Here is a 20,915-nt window from a genome sequence, read left to right as displayed (position 1 = left end):
TGGGGAGAACAGTACCTAAAGCCAATTGTTCTTGCTCAATTTCCAACCGGACTTCCTCCTACCACCACCTTTTAAAAGCTTCTGATGGTTCGGCAACCTGTGATAACTTCAAAGTCATCGCAAGCCTTGTTGTTGGCGTCCTGGACCGCTCTAATCACATTCAGTTAGAATCTAACCTTTTCAATACTTGATGTTTACTTACTTTTGCCCAGCAGGACCTCGAGCACCGCTGGAATCGAGATAGTATGCATCTCCCCAGAAGCATTGGTTGTTGATGGTGAAGCCAACCATGCCCAAGTAAAGATCACAGTAAGTCTTGAGGTGTTGATCATTGCGAGGGTTTGTGATAAGCTGGAATCGATATCTGTCTAGACCACTCTCGACCCAGTCCTTTTGATACTTGACTTCAAATGAGCAGTCGATTGCTCGCTTGTCCTCAAGACCTGGCTTGCGTTAGACGTGGAGTGACTCCATAACTCGGGGACTTATCATCTTGAGCAGGAGCAGCCAGAGCTCCGGTGAGGAAGGGAATAGCCAGAGCGGCGTTGGTGAATAGAGTGAATTTCATTTTGATTAGAAAGATGACGGTGGAAGATGATTTGGGAAGTAGGATAGAGTACAGAGAAAGACTATACAGCGGAATCAACCCTCTTTTTATAATCACAGATTGTTTTTCCTCTGTCGTAGTAGCTTCTACGGGTATGCTCCGAGTGAGCTAGAACTTGTCAAGTATCACGGACGATTGTGCCCCTGTCTTCGTGGCTACGCAGTTCTTTCCGAGTTTTGTTCTTGCAATACTATTATTACACAATGTCACAACTACATCGGCGAACTATCGCTATCACAGTTGTATTGGGTGATCCATCGGATGACATGGACTGTTTCCGGATAGCTAGTAGGCATCTGCAAGATTGCCAAGCCTGAACCCTGGATTTTGTATATTGGCAAGACCCTTAGATACACTGCGGAGAAGCTTCATTGTGGGCCTACTAGGACCCTCGGTTTCCCCAATACACAATTAGTTAAAATGGCATGACCCCATACGGAAACTAATTGGAGAAATGTTTACTTTGATTGGCACCCCTATGAGGCAGGATCCTGAAGGATCTGGCCCGCACTCTGGGGTTCCACTGCGGCTGATTACTTTTTAGTCAACAGTTACCATTTTGGGGGTGGAAAGTACAGAGCTACGGGGATATTGTTTATTCAGGGCTAATTGGTTCACAGTGGGAGACTTGGATGAGATGGAGACATGTCTAGCGGTGTGACTTTACTCGATTGAAGGCCTTGTATGTTGGAGTATTCCCCTGACAAAGACTGGCGATGAGGGGTGCGGGGATTGTGGAGTTGACGAGATTACTTTCTGTTGAGTACCACCGTACATTTCCACGAGATTGATCATGGACAAAGTTATGCCACAAGTCATGGACTTCCAGTAGTAACTCCATGAGTATGCAAACTGACTTGCCTCACTTTATGACAGCTTCTATCAGTAGAAATTACAAACACAATCAACGACAAGTACCGGATTGTATGAGATGTATGCTTTGACAAGTACATTAAATAATATACAAGAACTATCATATAGAATAAGGTTAAACAATCGAGATAAGGTAGTTATCTAAACGCTCGCCCCATTTACATATAACTTTAGATTCAACTGTATTCTATGGTGCTCGCCTTGACCGGACCGATTAACTGGCACAGCTGAACTACGATTTGTTCTAACACGAGGTGTACAGCGTCTATCGGAGTGGGTAATTTTCACGATGGGGTCTGGGGACTATACTTGTATACACATAAATGTGGATATATGGATTCTGAACCTTACATACTCGATCCCAAAATGTTGCTGTTCCAGCGGTAAACTGATCTTGACTGCAGTTTCCACTACGTCTATGAGGCAATTCAAGGATTAAGATCTTCATAGTCGTGGATTAGGTCAAGCCGCTCCAAGTCTCCTGGACCTTCGACTTCCGATTTCTTTCGGAGGCTATGCAACATTGCCTACTCCGAGAACCACAGACTCAGACATTGCCTGACTGATGATGCGGCACTATAAAGGGATCTCAGTGCCTGAAAGTAAATCATGTTCTTCTTCTCTATATCCAACTCATAAACATATTCGACACTAATTCAACCATCTCATCCAACTCTTCAATATGAAGTTCTTTGTTGTCGCACAGGCTCTTTTCGCCATTCCTGGTCTTGCTACAGCTCTTCCTGCGCCCGTTGAGGCAGTCGAAGGTATATCTGCCACTCTGTAATTATTGTCATGTTCAATAATAACTATTATTCCAGTTGACAAGCGTGCGAATTGCAAATTCACTCTCCAATGGACAGACAACTGGTATGAAAATGCCTTGAGGAGATACCGAGTGCAACTTATCACGGAGCCCCGAAACGACGACCATCTCGGTTTGTACTGTGGCATCCTGGCGAAATACACTGTCGAGCTTGAGAATCAGCAGTGCTACTGGAGAGATGGCGTGTATGTGGTCGACATTAGTGAAGTGCAAGGCCCAGCTGGTCACGAGTAAGTCTTTAATATCTGTTTTACAGTCCGTATCTAACGTTATCGCTTTAGCCAATACAAACGCCAGCACAAATTCGCGTGTGATCGTTTCCAGTCGGGAACTGGCTGTGATATTGTTCTTAACACCTAGATTGCATATGCAAATGTTTAGTATCAACGCGGCTCAGGGGATGGATGAGCAAGTTAGAGATCAAATTTATGGCATAAAGTATGCTATGCGTCAACTGAATTGATGATTGTGAGGTTGGGATCAGTAGTAAACCTGGAAGATTAGACGATAATGAAGAACTGGAAGCCTTTTTGGAAACGAATGCTTTCATTCTTTTTTTAATTTGTTTCTAGTCTCATAGGTTTCGTGTGCTGTAGTTCAAAGTGTATATCTAGATAAATCGCGAGAACGTTCCTTATTGACTTGAAAACGATTGATGTATAAAAGCTACTGTCATGGTCAACTATGAAGTGAAACGTTGATGAAGTCATAGCATGTGCTGAACTACCCTGCACTGAATGTCAAAGATCTGCAACCAGGACATGTTTTTTTATTACTCCAACATGGAGTGGAGTAGCTATGGTCCGGAAAGTAGTCGAGTTTGATGAAACAGCATTTCGGCTAAGACAATAGCCACATAGGCGAATCCAATATCGGGAGCAGATTCGCTGAAGCATAGACGAAGTCCACATAATTCTGCTTGACCCTGCTGTTTGCGGAGACAGCGAGGAGAAGTTTTATACCCCAATGAGGAATTGTTTATTATGTCATGCCAGCTATGAGAGCAACAATGGGGAAACGCCCTATTTCATTATAGTGTCCCAGACTAAGGGAGACCAAGCAATGCCAATCGCGTGTTCAATTTTGTTAAAAGAGAAAGAAGAAAATAGAATCTGCCCTAAGTATCGCCTTGACTATTGCTTCGGAACATTTTTCCTGCCAGTCCTCAAATACGAGATAGACACGACGAGGATGAGAAGAGGAACCAATGTTCCGATTTCACCAATAACTGGAAATACCATGTTAGAATCAATCCAATTGTATCCTCGAGGCTGAACCTACTCATCTTGTTACGAAGCCAATCTGAAGGTATCCGAAGTTCGCCATCATTGTTGTGTGGGAAGCCATCTGAGTTTACAGCGAAGAGACTAGTCATGAATGACAGGGGTGTCTACCAAAACCGAGTCAGACGCTGTCTCAAGTGGACATGGTTGGTATGAAACTTACAAAAATGACAGTTACAACAGTAAATGGAAGGATAATAAGATTCATGAGTCGTGCTGATTCGGCTTCTTTGAGTGATGCTTGGGCTAGCATTGCCTGGGTGATGTTGCTCAGCTGTTCAAGGCCACCGACCGATTAGTGATGTCAAACATCTGTTGCATTCTGGTTAAACGTACCCCGTCGATTGTCGTGGCGGCATCTTCATCCATACGCTTAATTCGTTCCCTCAGGGCTTCCAACCCAGAGTCTCGAATAAGAGTAGCTTCTTGCTCTTTGATCAACTCAGGAGACATGCCCACTTCAGCCCCAATAACCGGCGCGAATTCTTTAAGAACATCCAACTGCTGCGTAAAGACTTTGTCGATGAGGCGAAGTTCTCCACGAATATCTTTAACTCGCCATGTACAGCCTGCTGCTTCACTAATGGCGTTGTTCACATATCTGGAGTTCCAATCCTTTCGAGTGAAGCTGTTAAAGAAACCAGCTTCTCGGTCGATCTGTAGAAATAACACTATTGTCAGTCCGGTGATTCTCCACTGCGATTCGACTGGAATATACCTCTGAAGCGAGTTCGTTCTCGAAGATATCAAGGATGTGTTCACCAAGTCCAGCCACTCGAAACTTCTCTGTAAATGTAACTGTTTGTTGCACAATGTGTTTCATGAGGTCGTCAGAGGTAAAAATGTCTCCCAATTCGCTGTTCTGGATAGTTTCCAACAAGTCATCTGCCATGCACTTGCCATCTCGAGACGGGATTGCAGTGAGGATGGTACCTAGTGGATTATCAGGCAACGACTCGTTGACCAGGAGAAGAAGGGTCACTTACCGTCATGGAGCTCCCATAACCAAAGCTGTCGAACCATCAACCATTTCGGCTGGATTTCTTGCTGTATACTTCGCATTCTAGTAGGGTTACTAGATTTATCTCCTTCGTTCACTTGCCTGATATAATCAAAAGCAGCATTACCTGGATCAGGATCCTCATCGGGTTGATATCCTGGCCAATACCTTAACAAAAACCTTTTAAACCGGTTAGTCGGATGCTTGAACTGCATCCATCTTGTCGGTGCTTGTTTTTCACACCATCTGTAAATCACTTGATTCTCCTTTGATCGCAGCCCCGAAAAACTCTCGACGTTATTGAATGTCTGGTCCAGGGTTTGAGGCATCTGAATACCATCTATCCCAGTGAAAGGAAGATATGTCTCTCTATCGTGACTTTTCCCCCAAACATTGGGTTGGGCGACTTCTATGTCCAGAAATGGAATCTGTAGATGGGTATCTCAGCAAGCTGTCATACGGTACGAGCACCGGACACACCACTATAGATACCATTGACCCCGCGTTTAGCATATTACTTGAGTCTACTGAGCGTGACTTTGGTTCGTGTTTTTCCAGTCTCTGTTGTTTGATCAATACCGTCATTACATTATTCTGAGCATTACCAATTCGCGAGTACAAGGATTCTGACTATCGGATTTCAGCGTTAACCTACCTGAGCGTGCGGACTCCTTATGCGAGAAATTCGTTCTTTTGTATCTCGAACCCTGATGTTGTTTTGAATGAATTCCAATATCACCCTCTTTGAATCAGGGCTTGTTGATTGCTCGATGTGGTCTAAAATGAAGTCCTATATAGAACTCGAATTAGTAAAATGGCTAAGCTGTACACATAAATCCTTGTTTCATTTCTCGGTTGTAGAAAGAGGTAGGAATGGATGAAGAAACAGAGGCTTAACGATATTTCTGATCACGTACTTTGACCCATGTCATCTAAAAAGAGATAATTAGCCAGATAATTCCATTAAGGCTGAGTATCCAGTATGATCTTACATTGTTGGCAGGGAAGTTCACCCATCTCCATGAATTATAACATCTCTGTCCACTTTCGACATTTGCTTCGGTCAGTGGATCAAAGGGTTTCCCAACATGATCTTCAATAACCATCCAAAACTTTCTGGATTTCCTTTCACAGTCTTGAAGGAACGTGAGATGGTGCCGCGGAGCGTTCTGATAGAGGACGTCGGACACGTATCTATCAGTCCCAACCCAATATGGGGACACGTGACTGTCTCTGTCTTTGACTCTGAAGTTCCTTTGAATTCTGCAGTAGACTGGAGTCTTGTCACAAATATCCATTCGTCTCTTGGGGATTCTAACGCTCTTCGATGGGAGTTTCATGTGATTTCTATGCTTCGCCATACTGGTCATGACTAGTATTTCCAATCCCGCCCAAAACTCTTCATTGTCGGTCGAGGTCTTCAAATATGATTTAGGTCTCTGCCCTTGGTGGTCAATTGTTTGTAGATCGGCGCCTTTCTCGACTAATATGCGAATGGTCTGGCGAAGGTTGTTGTGACAGGCTACATGTAGGGGCGTGCGGCCTGGAAGCTGCATTAGATCATAGTATAGTGAGAAGGAGGGGAATCTGTATCGACCATATTGGGGCTTCGATTTAGGTCGTATCGGGACCTACCCTGGAAGTCTTTACTATTCACCTCAGCTCCCTCTGCGAGAAATCTATTGAGCAGGGGACCGATTTGAGCGTCACTATAACCCCATTGGAGCAGTAGATGGAGAGGTGTGTGATAAATCTCGTTTAGCGCATTGATGTTGGCGCCATGGTCCAGTAGCACTGTACTTATTCGGAATATTCTATCCCCCTCTAAAGAGGTGTCTTGAAATGGCTCCAATGCATGGTTCTTGAACACAGTGTGTAGCGGAGTTTCTGATAACACGTCGCAAAGGTCTACACAGCCTGAAGGTGATGCTGACGTGTCTGACCCGAGGATAGACTCTATGATCTGCTCATTCCTGTTCCAAACTGCTTCGTGGAGTGCTGTTTCTTGTTGATATCCGTTCCGAGTATGTAACTCGATGTTGCGGTTTTTCAATAGGTAGTCGACATCTATCAGGTGTTGTCGGTGGATAGCAATCCATAGAATCGAGTATGTGCCACCCTCATAAGTTCGGATCTGCGCCTGTTCCTTGGAAGTAAGTTCTCGAGATGTATTTGCTAACTGATCAGCAATTGTCTCCATACGGAACTTTATCTGGGAATAAGATGAGTCTGGTGGAATGAAGTAGATCTCATCACTGTGAATAAAATTATTGGCGACAGCTGTTGCAATCCTAGATTTGGAGTGAAATTCTTTATCAGGATTAGTCTCGAGATCTCTCATTTCGTCGCTGGAATAGAAGGCCTCCTCGAATTCTTCAAGCAGTCGTTTGATCTCGCCGTCGTCGCGCCAAAGTGCAGCCTCCCATATTTCATTTTCCTTCTTGGAAACAAGCCATTTCAAGACGGCAGTTTGCCAGGGGTGCCTCAGTGAGTGAAAACGTAAAATTTCCTCGTCGAAGTCATCGAGACCTGCGAGATCAGTTAATTCCTGCAAGAATATGGCCAAATAAGATCTCAAAGTTGTGATCATGTCTGTATACGATAATAAAAACGATCAAGAATAGAACGATGGGGATGAGTCAGATTCTGACATGTGCTGGAGATCATCAGAATTCAAATACTTTTATCATGTTACCATATGACGGCAGGTTACTCGCACATTCACAATTCGAGGTTGGCACCGTTTCAATTTCCTTTTTTTTTTGTTTGTAATTCCTCGACGCACAAGCTGCAAAGCTCATCACAACTCGCATATTTGTTAGCCTATCATTGCGTGCAAATTCAGCCACGGCTGACAACTACCGCATATGGATTGACTCTGCGGCACCAGACTCATCATGATTGACTGGTTTAGCGTGTCGCAGGCCTCAATTTGGATCCTTGTTGATATAAGACTCAGCTTATCAGCCATGAAATATGTACCTCTAAGATTGATACGTGGTACTGAAACGAGCTGTCGGCTAAACATTTATATACCTCGCAGATGTATGTGGAATACCGCAGCTTGGGAGAAAAATAACTCAAGATCCAGTCAGGAATTAAAAATAGCTAGAGAGCCCAATCATTGGTTTCGTACCTTATTGAAGCTGGATTATCAAGGTGAGCGGATCATGATCCTTGTCTCAGCTCTCAGTTTCCTCAACTTATCTGACGTAAGCCAAGAGAATAAGCAACCAAGTTTCTGAGAGCCAAATGTGTTTTGAGTAAAAATGAGACGATGATCGTGGAGAGTTAAAACACGGCATCACTTTTCAGCTCGGCTGAGCCTCAGTTGCTTCACTGTCTGTACCATGAGTAATATCTAGTTCCTGCTGCAAATCGTTGTCGCGTCTCGAGTCGAAAGATTCAATACTACTTCAGTTGTGATGCCACTGATTCTGTTATGGCTTAATTACTCGACGATGGGATTGCGACCGGAACAGGAGACTCTTTTTTTGCAACTGTGACTCTTACTAAGTCACATATGGCAGCCCTCCCATGCATATTAATATATCAAATTGAGGCCATTTTTTCACTTCAGAATCGAGTTGATGACCAAATATCGCGATCTCACAACTTGGACCTCAGCCATGTAAGATCCCTCTGACTGGCGACCTCTGCTCGAATCTCATCTCGAGATCTCTCGACATCTTTCTTCACAAGCTCAGCATACAACTGCTGGATCTTCTCCGTGACAGCCCCCCTCTTCCCATCCCCAATAACCCTTCCATCAACCTCCGTCACATGAATCTGCGACGGAAACGTGCCAGTGCAAAATGCCTCATCGGCACCATAAACTTCGGTCAACGTAAAGTCCAACTCCTTTACCGTGATACCGTTTGCGCGACAAACATTAATCGTCTTTTGTCGCGTAATTCCCTGCATCTGATTATCCTTCGTGGGTGCCCAGACCTCATCACCCCTCACGATAAAGAAATTGACAGAGTTGCACGTCTTGACAAAACCGTGTAGGTCAAGCATCAGTGCTTCGTCAACATTCATGACGTTGGCGTGGATGCAAGCTTGAACATCTGTTGCTTTGGAAATGTGATTCCACTGTTCGTCTTTGACGTCAGGTGGTCCACGACGAACCCAGGTTGTGGCAAGTCTCAAACCACGAGATTTTGAGTTTGGATCGACGGCTTTGGATTCGGGGATGATGACGATTAAGGGAAGACCGATGTTGACGCTGGGGTTTTGATAGGGTGTTGATTTAAGACCGCGACTGACGACGAGACGGATATGGACGTGTTCATCTTCGCCCATGTTGTTCGCGTCAAGGGTTTGATGGATCAAGTCTAGAAGGTCACCTTTTGAAAGACCAAGATCCATGAACATTGCCTTTGCTGATTGGAAGAGACGGTTGATGTGGTCTCGTGCGAACTGGAGGCGACCTTTGTTGGCGCGAATGCCCTCCTTTGAGATTATCAGAGATTGGAACATTGATCAGTGAGTAAACTTCAACTTACCCAGATGCCATCACCGATGAGGAAATTTGAGTCGAACACTGAGACAACGGCCTCTGGTCGAGGGACTAGCTTGAAGTCTCCAGTGACACCATCACGAATACCAACCTTCAATGAGTCAATGAATGTGTCGAATGAGTGAAATGATGAGACTCACTAGAATGGAAGCATTCTTTGCATTGGGCACTGAACTGTGCGTCGACCCGCCATGTCCATCTTTCTTTTCTGACCCTGTCATTTTGAAAGGAATCGTTTGTTCGAATTATGAACTCAGAATTGCGAATGAAAATGGATAAATGTCTATATGTCAGTCATCAAAAACAATGAGGGAAATTACAAACAGCGTTACCTTGATTACATTATAATTTTACTGACTCGTATCCACCGATGAAACTATGAAACTTCAACCTAAGCTACTCCCTTATCTAGTGCCAAAAGATAGGCATTGTCCCACTGTAGATGACACTCTCACCGTCCCTATGCCCTATCATCAACCTTGGCTTGGCAAATTTCTCCACGCTAGATTGACGTGATAGCAGGGTTCTCAACTCGCCATTGATAGTGGATATATACTATACGATATCTCCCTGATACTTTGATCTGTTTCCCCTATCATCGATAGCAACGACGAGCTATAGTCTCAAAGTAGAATAGTTTCTTTGGGAGGATCCATCGAGAAGACTGAATGGTTACCAACTGACTCAATGTATCATGCAAAACTTGTGCGAACTCCCCGTTGACCCACTTTGATCGGGGAATGAATTAACTAATATTGCAGAGCGATGGACCTTTAAAGATAACTTGAGTGGCACTTACGACTTTCTGTGAATGTCCAGAACTCATCGACTTTTCAGAATTATTGCTGTTGCACCATGTCGTCGTCTCAAGTGAAAGCTGATGACACTCCTGTCAAGGACGCGCCTCAATCCATTGGCTCCACTCAGGATGAACTCCCCGAGTTGACCAAAGCTCAGGCCAAGCGTCTTCTTTTAAAGACTGACCTGGTGGTGATGCCTCTTGCAATTCTCAGCATGACGCTCGCCTATCTAGACAAGGTAAATCCTAAACTAGCAATCCTGACAAGTACAATACTAACATTTTAAAGAATGCACTTGGATACGCTGCCATCTTCGGCATGAAAGAAGACGCCAACCTCAAAGCCCAAGACTACAGCTGGCTCGGCAGTATTTTCTACTTTGGCTACCTCGCAATGGAATTCCCCAGTCTTTGGCTCATGACAAAAATCCCTATTGGAAAATACGTCGGTGTTTGTCTCGTTCTCTGGGGTGCTTTACTGTGCTTCTTGGCTCTCTGTCACAACTTTGCCGGCTTGGCCACCATTCGGTTCCTTCTCGGCGTTTTCGAAGCAGCGGTGTTACCCTGTATGATGATCATCAATTCCATGTGGTATCTTCGAAACGAGCAGCCTCTTCGTACGGCATTTTGGAATAATACCTTTGCTGGTGTTTTTGGAGGCATTTTGTCTTATGCTATTGGAAAGATTGATGGAACGCTTTCAACGTGGAAGGTTAGTTTTGCAATATTGCTGTTATTTTGATCTGCTTTCGTTAGGTGCTAATGAGTCTTGCAGTACATCTTCCTCATCTATGGAGCGTGTACTGTGTTCCTTGGCTGTCTCGTGTTCTTCGCTCTACCAGATACTCCATCTCAAGCATGGTTCTTTACAGCCGAGGAAAAGAAACTTGCCATGATTCGTCTCGCCCCGAACCAGACTGGCGTTGAGTCAAACAAGGTATGCTTTCAACCTTCACGTTCAATTTCGCTTACTTACAATATGGCAGGGTTTCAAGACATACCAGATCCTCGAATGCCTTCGCGATCCAAAATGCTATTGCATCTGGCTCGGTGCACTCGGTTACGCCGTAACCAACGCAGGCGTCACAAACTTCAACCCACTGATCATTGCCGGGTACGGGTTCACAAAAACCAAGACTGTTCTCATGGCCACTCCCCAAGCAGCAGTTGCCATGGTCAGCCAGGCCCTTCTCACGACTATTGCTCTCTACATCCCCAATCTTCGATGTATCTTCTGGATTGGAGGTGCTCTCATGGGTATGGTCGGAGCTATCATGGTGCACTCTTTGGATGTAGAGACGCAGAGAAATGCTTCGTTGGCTGGTGTTTACTTGATGGGATTTTACAACGTGCCATTTATTTTCTTGCTTAGTTTGTCTTCGTCTAACACTGCTGGCGCCACCAAGAAGAGTTTCATGGGCATGTCTATTGCCATCATGTACGGTATGTATAGTTCCTTTCCATACAGCAATGATTAGTACTCACAAACATATTTTAGCTGTTGGTAATATCATCGGACCTCAATTCTTCCTCAGCACACAGGCGCCAACATATGTCCTTGGAATTGGTGCCATGCTTTGCGCGTTTGCCCTGATGGCTGCTGCTGGTCTCGCTTACTACTACTTCTGCATTATTGAAAACAAAAAGCGAGATAAGCAATATGGAAAAACTCATGATGTGGTTGATGCTGGATTGGAGGCGGATAAGAGCGATAAGACGGATTTGCAGAACCCCAACTTCCGTTACACTTATTAAACGTCAGCAGACCTAGTTGGACTAATGGATTATGGTCATTTTTAAATATAGACAGGAAGCTTTCTTCATTATTATAGAGTCACACGTCATGGTGAAAAAGTTAATTTGCAGGATTATGTAGATCTTTGCTATATGACGAATATCTGGTCCTGTCTTGATTGTTTATCTGTATTATGGCAACTTAAGCTGCACCTTCGTCCTCTACTTTAAACGTCCTCGCGCTCATCAGCAATGGCCTGAGCCTTCTCATCGCTGATCTTGGATCCCTCGGCATTGCGTCGGAACTCTTCCTCCTGGTCTCGCAATTCCTGCGAAAGCTGGCCGTGAGCCTTCCAGACAGGCTTGATCTCAAAGAGACGGTTCATGGTATCGAGAGGCAGACCCTTGGTCTCGGGGATGAAGAAGAAGACAAAGGTGGCCGACATGATCATGAGCGAGGCGAAGAAGAAATAGACTCCGTAGCCCATCTTGATGAACATCTGGGGTGTGAAGCGAGAAACGATAAAGTTCCAGAACCAGTTGTTGGCTGCGGCGGAAGCTTGACCAAGAGATCTGCATCGTGTTAGTAATTGTGTCATATAAAGGGTGTATGTTGTTAAACTTACCTGGACTTCTCGTCGAACATCTCAGAGTTGAGGACCCAGGGAATTGGGTTCCATGTAGGAGAGTAAAAGACAGTCCACAGATAGAAAAAGAAGACAGCAGCGATGCCACCGCTTGACATTCCAGGAGCAGCAGTACCAGCGGCCTCAGCAGCAGCCACCTTTCCAGCTGGGTTAGCGACCTTGATGTAAGCTCCAATGAACCACATGCAGAGAGAACCACCAACTGAGCCAATAATCAACAACTTTCTGCGTCCGACTGTCTCAATCAAGAAAAGAATGAAGATGATAGTGACGGTGGTCTTGACTACACCAAAGATACCTGTAGTCAAAAATCCGGTGTTGGTTCCTGTGATTCCGATGCTCTTGAACACAGTAGGACTGTAGTAGTTGATGGCGTTAATACCAGAACCGTTCTGCCAGAGGAACATCATGCCACCAAGGAAGAAACGCCATTGGATGTTACGGCTCTTCAGGCAAGAGAATGGCTTCCAGAAACCGGGGCCGACTTCTCGGTTGTAGCGTTCAAGTTCCTGGTCCATGTAGCTGACTTCCTCGACAATGTAGAGGTCATCAGCGGGCAGCTGTCGCAACCAACACAAGTTCTTCATAGCCTCTTCACGACGACCCTTGGCGAAGAGCCAGCGAGGAGATTCCTTGATCCAAAAAGCGCCGAAGAGAAGCATGCCGGCGGGGATAAGTTGGACGGCAAAGGGAATAATCCATTGCTTGTGGCTAGGAGCCATGGTCTCAGCAAGTCCGTAGTTAATCCAGAAGCCAACAAGGCCACCGATTTGCCAGCCCAATTCGTAAATACCAACGAGACGACCGCGGATAGCAGGAGGCGAAAGTTCGGAACAGTAGATGGGGACCATGTTGGAGCAAGCTCCTACTCCAACTCCAGCAAGAACGCGACCACCAATGATAAGTCCCAAACCTCGGTCTCCATTGGCGCCAAGCATCATGCCGGCGCCAAGCATAAAGACGAAACTAAAGGCAATCAGGGAATAACGTCGGCCGATGAAGTAGGATGTGACATATGCGAATAGACTGCCGAAGAACGCGCCGGCCTGGTAGACGGAGACGATGTTGGCTTTGAGGAGAGCGAGGGCATCGGGCTCGTAGGAAGCAAAGTCGAATTCTGCAGTAAAGGATGGTAGGGCAATTGTGGTGCCAATAAAGGCAGAGTCATAACCGATCATGCATGACGCGAAAGAGGCGATAGCAGCACAAGTGTAAACGCGCCAATTGTAAACAGCCTTGGGCGTAGGCCGGTCCTCATTGACAGCAAAGATGTTGTTGATAGTGAGACCCATGATTGCAAGTGTGCCTTGACCAGCACAATGTCGAATCGGGTTGTGTTGTGGTTGTTGGAGAGTAGAGAGAAGAGTCAACAGGGGCAACTTCTCCGCATATATATATGAGTCAAGACAGCAGAAATTACCGCGCTTAAAGGTTTACCCCATATTTTCAAAAGAATTTTCCCACTAGCGCCAACTGTACCGTTGCAACAAGTCATGCGTGGTCTTGGGACGTGAGCTAAAGTGAGTTAGAGCAGCGCTAGCAGGATCTGGATCCTTTCAACCCCGCATACCCATGGGCTGGGCAGGCTGGGGTAAAATGAGGGGGATGGAACAGAATCCGATAATTAAGGAGAATATTCAGCTAGTAGGCTTGGAGGGGGTTAAGGGTTTATCCCTGCGCCGAGCTTAATGGTTCTCCCCAGATTCAGCGTCATCTAGGACCATCAACGCGGAACAGAACGGGCTTGGTATGAGTTTTGGGTTTGAACTATTGATATCTGGAGTGTCTAGATCAGAATTGTTTTTGTTGTCATCATTGACTGGGTAGTATGGTCTTGGTGACCTGGACTGGACTTGTGTTTGCGAAATGGTAGTCATCAACTACGCGACGCGTGTGGCACTAGGAATGGGACCGTGGTACACGTCCAGTAGACTCAGCACTGTGAATTGAATCATGTTCCATGACTTGGGAATCACTCACTCACCAAGCAATACTGAGAACAATGATGATTAACATGAATTATCTCACTTGTGATACAGGACGTCTTGCAATGTCAATCAATAACCGTGACGAGCGTGAGAGGGCCAGCTGATTCACGCAGCAATCTCGAGATTCATCATGTATATAGACAGACTCAATACCTCAGTGTTAGAAGCTCAGAACACAGAAAACACAGCGCTCTCAATCAACTGCACATGAATTCACATTAGTAAGATACATCTAACGAAAAACTAACAAATCGTGTCACATTCAACAGAGCCAAAGAGCCCGAAAACGGAAACCCACGTTACAAGGACCAAGGCACACGATCAAATGCCTTACCGACAAATCCTAAGCAAAGATCCGGTTGGCCAAAACACTGGCCGGCATTGCTACAAGTGTGGCAAAACCAACCTACCATACGGCTGTTTAGTACATACCGAATGTCTCAATACCACGGAGCCACTGGAATATGGACACTGCTACTGTTGCGGTGACAAAACGAATTCCAGATACAATATTTTCTGTCCGAAACATTCACCCCCTAAGCACCTGAACCCGGTGCCGAATGATGAGCTAAAACTTTTAGTCTATGTGGCCGTTTGTTGCAGGTGTGAAGCGAGGGTGACCTCGGGTGTCGACAGGGATGACACAGGTACCGAGTGGTGCGAAGAATGTAAGAAAAATTACACTACTTGCAAAACCAGACTGGCTATGGTTTGGATGCTCAGTTGTGAGCATTGTCTTGAACTCCGTCGACAAACCAGACTTGATACATATACTCAAGCTGATCAAACGGGCAAGTGCATTAAATGTAAAGAGATGCCTTTTTCTGGATCAGGACACACATGCAGGGAGTGCCAGGATGAATCAAATCGTCAGCAACGAGAAGGAAGGCATAATAAGAAAAAGTAACTATACTTGGGCATGCTGGACTACGGTGGCATTTTAGCTACTACGCTCTGCAGGGGCAGGGATGCAACCCATACAAGGACAAGGGTAATTCGCTTAGACGCTAGCATTAATACAAGTTGCTTCTCTTCAAGACACAATATAAAGGACATATTTCGAAGATGCTACCAGCGTCGGTGACTGTGGGTGCCTAGACAACAATTCTTCATATCAAGGTGTATCTCTATTGATCTTCTAACATATGTTACAAATCAGAGAAAAGTAATGATGCTGTTTAACAAACTTATTGCGAGATAGCTTTGAGAATGCCAGTGAGATTTTTTTATTTTTTTTATATATATATTCTGCCGAATCAAGTGACTGTCGATATACCACGTCTAGTGTAGTTGCAACTGTCACTAAGACCCTGCCTACATTCATAAAAATAGCTTATGTATATCTAGCAACCGCTAAACCAGATACAAGTCCCAGTAGGGGGGTTATCACGGTACCGTCGGTGCAACTGTAACATCGTGACCGCCACTTGGGGCTGGTACTTCGCCATGTCCAGGCGTCAAAATGTTCAAAATCCACATTACCAATAAAATGCATGCGATACGAACTTTCGGTGCTGTGATCTGCCCATATCCAGGAACCTTGTCCAACCACGCATATGAAGACGTAGATTTCTCTTCATCGTCCTCGGAACTGTCCATGATCAGTTCCACGACATAGCCTGTTGAAATTGCCGCAGCATTGCTGACCCAGAGAAACAATGGCACGATGATGATTAGAGTCCTCCATCGATCTCCCAATACTGTGCCGTCTCCAAATAATCCATCCACAATCAGGACACCCTCTGTGTCGGCTGCCATCAAGATATGGTACTGCAGAATATAAGTCTCTAGAGAACACCGGCCCAGCCAAGCCATGGCTTTTGAATGGTAATTGCGGATTGTGGCGGAGATGTTGCGAAGGGTGATAAAGGCTATGATCGGGATAAACGAGACCAAAGGGTGCCATGTCTTGTACACGCTATGTCGCAGATGTAGGGTCGACTTGAAATAATACATCGTAACAAACAGACCAGCAAAAGCAAGAATAATCCGCAGACCGAGATGGACAGACGTTTGCTTCATCTCGTTGTGGACCACAGCAGTCAACATGCCAGCGTAGACGATAAACATGTCAAGTGTAACGCGATACTGCCAGGTTTCGTAACTCCACTGGATGTTGAAGACAGTCTTGAGCAGACCAAAGACGAATTGGGTGAATGGCGTACACATGAAGATTGCAGAGATCAATAGTCCCGAAATGCAGATTTTGGATAGCACGATCTGCGGGTCGCTATTGAATCGTTTTCCACCGACTGCCATTGTTGCGTAAACGACGAGAAACCAGAACGACACCAAAGGTGAAAAGTAGTAAAACATGTAGTCGGTGTCCATGACATACGCCAGTGAACAACTAAGAACATTGAGACGCAACAAAACGGTCGCAACACGACGAAAGGAGAAGTCGTTCTTCCTCACAAAGTAAAGCGTGTGTCCATATCCGGTCTGAAAGAGATATGCTGCTACGCAGAGCCTGATGAGGATGTAGATAGATTTAGAACCTTTGATTGCACCGGTCCAGTGGTAGATGAGAATGACAGCCTGCATCCATCCTTTCCATTCCTCTGTTTGATGTCGTGAAAGGAAAGACTCGTTTGTTTCCTTGGTTAATAAAGACATATCCATTGAGATGGGGGAGCGCGATCGACGAATGGTGAGTAGCAGAATTGCGATACAGGGAGCGCAAAGAACAGCAAAGTCGATTGGTAGCCAGAGTTTTTCACCCTTGGCCATCATCTGTGTCCGATCCGCGTAGTAACACATGAGGAGTGCTAGGATAAATGATCCTACTTTCATATTGAAAAGTCCCCAGTGTGGCTCACTTCGATCATGGTACAAATCCAATATCTCACCAACAAGACAAGCAACCAGGTAAATGATACCAAGAGCAACAATACCGAGCTGAGTAAGCGGTTTGATACCGTAATCGGTGCAGCATGTGCGTTTGTAAGGATAAGGCTTGATGCGATCGAGTTTCGCATTGCACCTCAAGTTCAAAAGAATATTGGCGCGTGTGTCTGCAATTCCATGTTTAACATGTTGCCCCGATTTTAACGGATCCAGCCACGTCTTCTTCTGGCCATATGTGGTCATTGGTATGGACCAAAGAACAGGGAATTTCCAATGCTTCTCGACTTCACGTATCCAATCTTGTATCTTGATCATTTCGTCTATTCGGCGATTTGCGTCCACTATACGTCTGGGGATGTCGCCAAGATACATAGGTCCTACAGGGGGGGCGTAGAAAACCTGGTTCCCTAACCCATCGATCGGGTCCATGGGAGCGGTGAAGGGATCAGGGTCGTGGATATTGTCGTTGATGTAGTCTGAGATTGCAGACATGTACTTCTTGAACACGCCGAATCGATGACTCCACGGTTTAGTGTTCATTACTATGTCGAATTTGGCAGATGTGCTGAGTATACCATCCGCTGGAACTGGCGTTGTTAAATTCCATCTGCCGAACCAGGCACCTCCAGCCAAATACATCAACGCAGCGCCTTCTTGGTCGTCGATCGGTGGAGTGTCCTGTTTCTCGTTTGCGTAGATCTCCAGATTGTGTACGAATTCTTGTTGACTGGGTGTGTCCATCGATGCGAGCCAGACATTAGGTAGGCGCTGGACCTTCTGGCCGTAGTATGTCATGTTGAAAGAATGGGATCTGGACAACTTGTCCTCTTTTTTGTCATGGTGCCAACGGTTCGCATCGAGCTGGGAGAAATTTGAATTAGCGTTCAATCGTTTTTCAAAGCTGATTTCCATCTTTACTTACGAGGCGACCAAATGCATGAGCGACATTTCTGGATGTTGAGTCTCCGACAAGAAGTATTCGACGCTTTTGCATACAATGGCGTATCTCTTCGGATTCGTAATTGCTCATAATGCATCCATTTGGTTGCCACTGTTGAAAAGGATATCTGTTTCCTTCTTCATCTGGTGGATCGATCCAGCGTCCAGTGTTTTGGATAGCTCGACAACGGTAGGGATCATTGCCGGGGAAAAGGGTTTTGAATGTGACGGCCAATAGAAAGAATACAGCCAGAGTCGTCGATATGACTCTAGCCCAAAAAGAACCCATCCTTGTAAACTTTTCAGACCAGTTTCAAGGCAGTCTAGAGAATCGAGGTTGTATGGTGTCAAAGAGAAAACAACGGAGAGGGAGTAAAATTTTCGGGAATGGGTAATTAAAGAAATGCAGATTGCTTTGAACTTGGTCGAGACAAGGAAAAGGAGAAAGTATGTAGGGGTAGCTGATCCATTCCTTGTAGTCGTCCCTACCATTGGCTTTCCAACATCCTCCCTTATTTTGGCGTACATGCAGGGCTGCGATGTCTCAAGCCAGTCTATTAGGTGGAGTACCAAAACCGCAGGGAGTGCAGACTGACTGTCAGTCATGCCAAGGAACAAAACCCGAATGACTCCCAAATCGCTCGCGGAGACTCTATTTCTCCAAGAGCTTTGTATTTGATCAACTTCATATACATATGTACGGCGACTTCGCGACAATCCCTTACTTTGACCCTTTCCGCCCGTTAATACTTGATTCTGGTTCCTCCGAAATGTCCACGCCATCTTCTCTTCTCGTCTCATTTGATGACTCCAGTCCTTCACTATGCTCCGGGAATTGCTGGGCTGCCTCTGTTGTTGGAGATTGTGGTGACTCGTCGATGTTGATTGCTAGCCGGTTCTTTTTTCGCAGGCGATGCCACAACAAGACGCCTCCGCAGAGCAAGACAACAGACACCGTCACAGCCGCAAGAATGGCTTTTCCCGGGTGTGATGATATTGAATCGTCGATCCGTTCAATGGACCATGGGTAACATTCGGATTCAACGATGATGAAGATGCATATGCCCATATATAAAAAAGGTATCACCAGCTGTGCATATTTCTCAGCGACTCTGAGGATATGCTTCTGCTTTATCACCAGATATGCAACAAGACATAATAGCCCCAGCAGGATGTAGTATGTGACAACGTACACAGCTATCTCAACACCTTTGGCTTGTGAAAAGAGAGGGATATAAGTTCCTATGTTGTCTCCTCCGTTTATCAATGTGATTGTCGCAACCTTCAAGACACTCTTGGTACTAGAAAAACTTGGAACCTCTTCCTCTTCTTCCTCCTCGTAAGGAATGGCCAACTCGAGAAGCTTCCAGATTCCGAGCAAACCTGGTAGTAGACCAAGGAAGCCAATTGGTTCAGACGGAAGGGCTAGTGAAGCGCCGAACCCGACCATGGAGATGACCATGATGACAGTGAACCCAACATATTGCCCAATCGTGATCTTGAGGGGCGTCAATGTGGTACTGGTGGATGACTCGGCGAAAAAGGTGACCAAAATGAAGATGTCGTCAATGTTGGTGATGGCAAATGTACTGCATGCAGTTCCAAGGGTTGCGCCGAACTGCATTATAGGCGGGCGGGTGGCTACTGGGACAGTCGCAGAAAGAAATGTGATAGAGAAGAAAAGCCCTGTGGGTGTGTCGATCTTCTCAGACAAAGGGGTTGAATTTTAGAAGAGGGTTGGGCCATCGTTACAACGCGTCAACCGTGGAGATAGCACATCTTGGCACAAGTTTTGAAATAGTGGGGGCTGGGAGAGGAACATGCCAAATCGAGTCATACAGAAACAATTTCAATTAACGAGTTTAGCTCTAGGGTAGGGATGGTGTGAAGATATGTATATGCCCAAATTTGACCTTGTTCCCGTAATAAAGGTTTTCTAGAAGCCGAAAGTAATATACAAGGTCTCCCTCTCCTTAGTTAGCTTGATTTCCAAGTAAATGTTGAGCAACCCTTTCTACATGCAGTTTAAAATTTAGTGATCTAACTCATCAGGAATTTGATGTATATATGATTATGTCACGTGATGACCTCCATCGTCAACATCCAGATCGGCACGACGTTGACGTTTCGACAACTACTATTATTCTAGACACGCTAAGCGGCAAATTGAAAAATTGGACCGTTGATATGGATGGAGATATGCTTCTTCTGAGGTGATTGAAACTGGGTGATTGCGGTTGCTGATGGTTTAATAGACACTCACCCTAATGTCATCGAGGCAGTTATTCGCAATTCACCTTAGGTATATGTCCTTTTGTAACTTATGCTGAAATTATCCTCTGAAACTGATTGAAGGTACAAAGATGTAAACTAGTCATTTTTTTACACTGTACGCTTCGTGGAGTTCGTCATGTGCGGCTGGGCTGTACCAATACTGGCGCATTGAGGGCTAAGGATTATAGAAACTATCTAACGAACGCAAGCCACTCAGCGGGCCGTTGCGTGGACCGAAGCAATTGGCCTGTCATTATGCCCAATCTGACAGCGTCTGAAAAGCCCACTGAAGACGCGTCTCTAGGAACAGCCAATTGGCCGCTTACAATTTGGAGTAAATTGACCATTGATATTCATCATCTATAGAATGTTCCCTACTCATATTAGAAAGTCGCTATCATAGGGGTTTTACCATTACGGTAAATCGTCCGAATGATTCAGAAAATGCGACCTTGAATGTGAAAGACATCTCAAGTGATGCCTGAAAGAGTATCGTGTTCGGCATATCTTCTCCAATCCGCTTCAGCTCTCTCACCGATAATTGGTGTGGCTGAAAAGACGTAGCTGAAACCCTAT

At 45.3% G+C, this 20,915-nt stretch overlaps 9 protein-coding genes across 9 annotated transcripts; 3 read left to right on the top strand and 6 right to left on the bottom strand.

Annotated features, from left to right (window-relative positions):
• Positions 1-71: 71 nt before the first annotated feature.
• On the bottom strand, positions 72-568 carry FGSG_00112 (uncharacterized protein; the record flags this gene model as incomplete). Its single annotated transcript, XM_011317412.1, has 3 exons — positions 72-150; positions 203-443; positions 478-568. 3 exons carry the CDS (start codon positions 566-568, stop codon positions 72-74), a joined length of 411 nt encoding a protein of 136 aa, XP_011315714.1.
• A 1,594-nt stretch (positions 569-2,162) lies between these two features.
• On the top strand, positions 2,163-2,666 carry FGSG_00111 (uncharacterized protein; the record flags this gene model as incomplete). The annotated part of the gene is made up of 3 exons (XM_011317411.1): positions 2,163-2,247; positions 2,302-2,536; positions 2,588-2,666. The coding sequence occupies 3 exons, from the start codon at positions 2,163-2,165 to the stop codon at positions 2,664-2,666; spliced, it is 399 nt and encodes a 132-aa protein (XP_011315713.1).
• A 773-nt stretch (positions 2,667-3,439) lies between these two features.
• On the bottom strand, positions 3,440-4,612 carry FGSG_00110 (uncharacterized protein; the record flags this gene model as incomplete). The annotated part of the gene is made up of 6 exons (XM_011317410.1): positions 3,440-3,534; positions 3,588-3,696; positions 3,753-3,863; positions 3,926-4,246; positions 4,308-4,522; positions 4,576-4,612. 6 exons carry the CDS (start codon positions 4,610-4,612, stop codon positions 3,440-3,442), a joined length of 888 nt encoding a protein of 295 aa, XP_011315712.1.
• A 3,586-nt stretch (positions 4,613-8,198) lies between these two features.
• FGSG_00109 (uncharacterized protein) lies at positions 8,199-9,332 on the bottom strand (the record flags this gene model as incomplete). Its single annotated transcript, XM_011317409.1, has 3 exons — positions 8,199-9,044; positions 9,098-9,202; positions 9,252-9,332. The coding sequence occupies 3 exons, from the start codon at positions 9,330-9,332 to the stop codon at positions 8,199-8,201; spliced, it is 1,032 nt and encodes a 343-aa protein (XP_011315711.1).
• A 634-nt stretch (positions 9,333-9,966) lies between these two features.
• On the top strand, positions 9,967-11,665 carry FGSG_00108 (uncharacterized protein; the record flags this gene model as incomplete). Its single annotated transcript, XM_011317408.1, has 5 exons — positions 9,967-10,149; positions 10,200-10,622; positions 10,686-10,847; positions 10,897-11,353; positions 11,409-11,665. The coding sequence occupies 5 exons, from the start codon at positions 9,967-9,969 to the stop codon at positions 11,663-11,665; spliced, it is 1,482 nt and encodes a 493-aa protein (XP_011315710.1).
• Positions 11,666-11,871: 206 nt separating this feature from the next.
• Positions 11,872-13,583, bottom strand: FGSG_00107 (quinate permease; the record flags this gene model as incomplete). Its single annotated transcript, XM_011317407.1, has 2 exons — positions 11,872-12,217; positions 12,271-13,583. 2 exons carry the CDS (start codon positions 13,581-13,583, stop codon positions 11,872-11,874), a joined length of 1,659 nt encoding a protein of 552 aa, XP_011315709.1.
• Positions 13,584-14,604: 1,021 nt separating this feature from the next.
• On the top strand, positions 14,605-15,290 carry FGSG_11678 (uncharacterized protein; the record flags this gene model as incomplete). The annotated part of the gene is made up of 3 exons (XM_011317406.1): positions 14,605-14,947; positions 14,979-15,085; positions 15,240-15,290. The coding sequence occupies 3 exons, from the start codon at positions 14,605-14,607 to the stop codon at positions 15,288-15,290; spliced, it is 501 nt and encodes a 166-aa protein (XP_011315708.1).
• Positions 15,291-15,665: 375 nt separating this feature from the next.
• Positions 15,666-17,921, bottom strand: FGSG_11677 (uncharacterized protein; the record flags this gene model as incomplete). Its single annotated transcript, XM_011317405.1, has 1 exon — positions 15,666-17,921. One exon carries the CDS (start codon positions 17,919-17,921, stop codon positions 15,666-15,668), a length of 2,256 nt encoding a protein of 751 aa, XP_011315707.1.
• Positions 17,922-18,786: 865 nt separating this feature from the next.
• On the bottom strand, positions 18,787-19,689 carry FGSG_11676 (uncharacterized protein; the record flags this gene model as incomplete). Its single annotated transcript, XM_011317404.1, has 1 exon — positions 18,787-19,689. One exon carries the CDS (start codon positions 19,687-19,689, stop codon positions 18,787-18,789), a length of 903 nt encoding a protein of 300 aa, XP_011315706.1.
• Positions 19,690-20,915: the final 1,226 nt, after the last annotated feature.

The sequence above is a fragment of the Fusarium graminearum genome, chromosome 1 (assembly GCF_000240135.3).
Source record: "Fusarium graminearum PH-1 chromosome 1, whole genome shotgun sequence".
Lineage (NCBI taxonomy): Eukaryota > Fungi > Ascomycota > Sordariomycetes > Hypocreales > Nectriaceae > Fusarium > Fusarium graminearum.
Note: the sequence above shows the minus strand (reverse complement) of the source record. Positions and strands in the feature narration are given on the sequence as shown.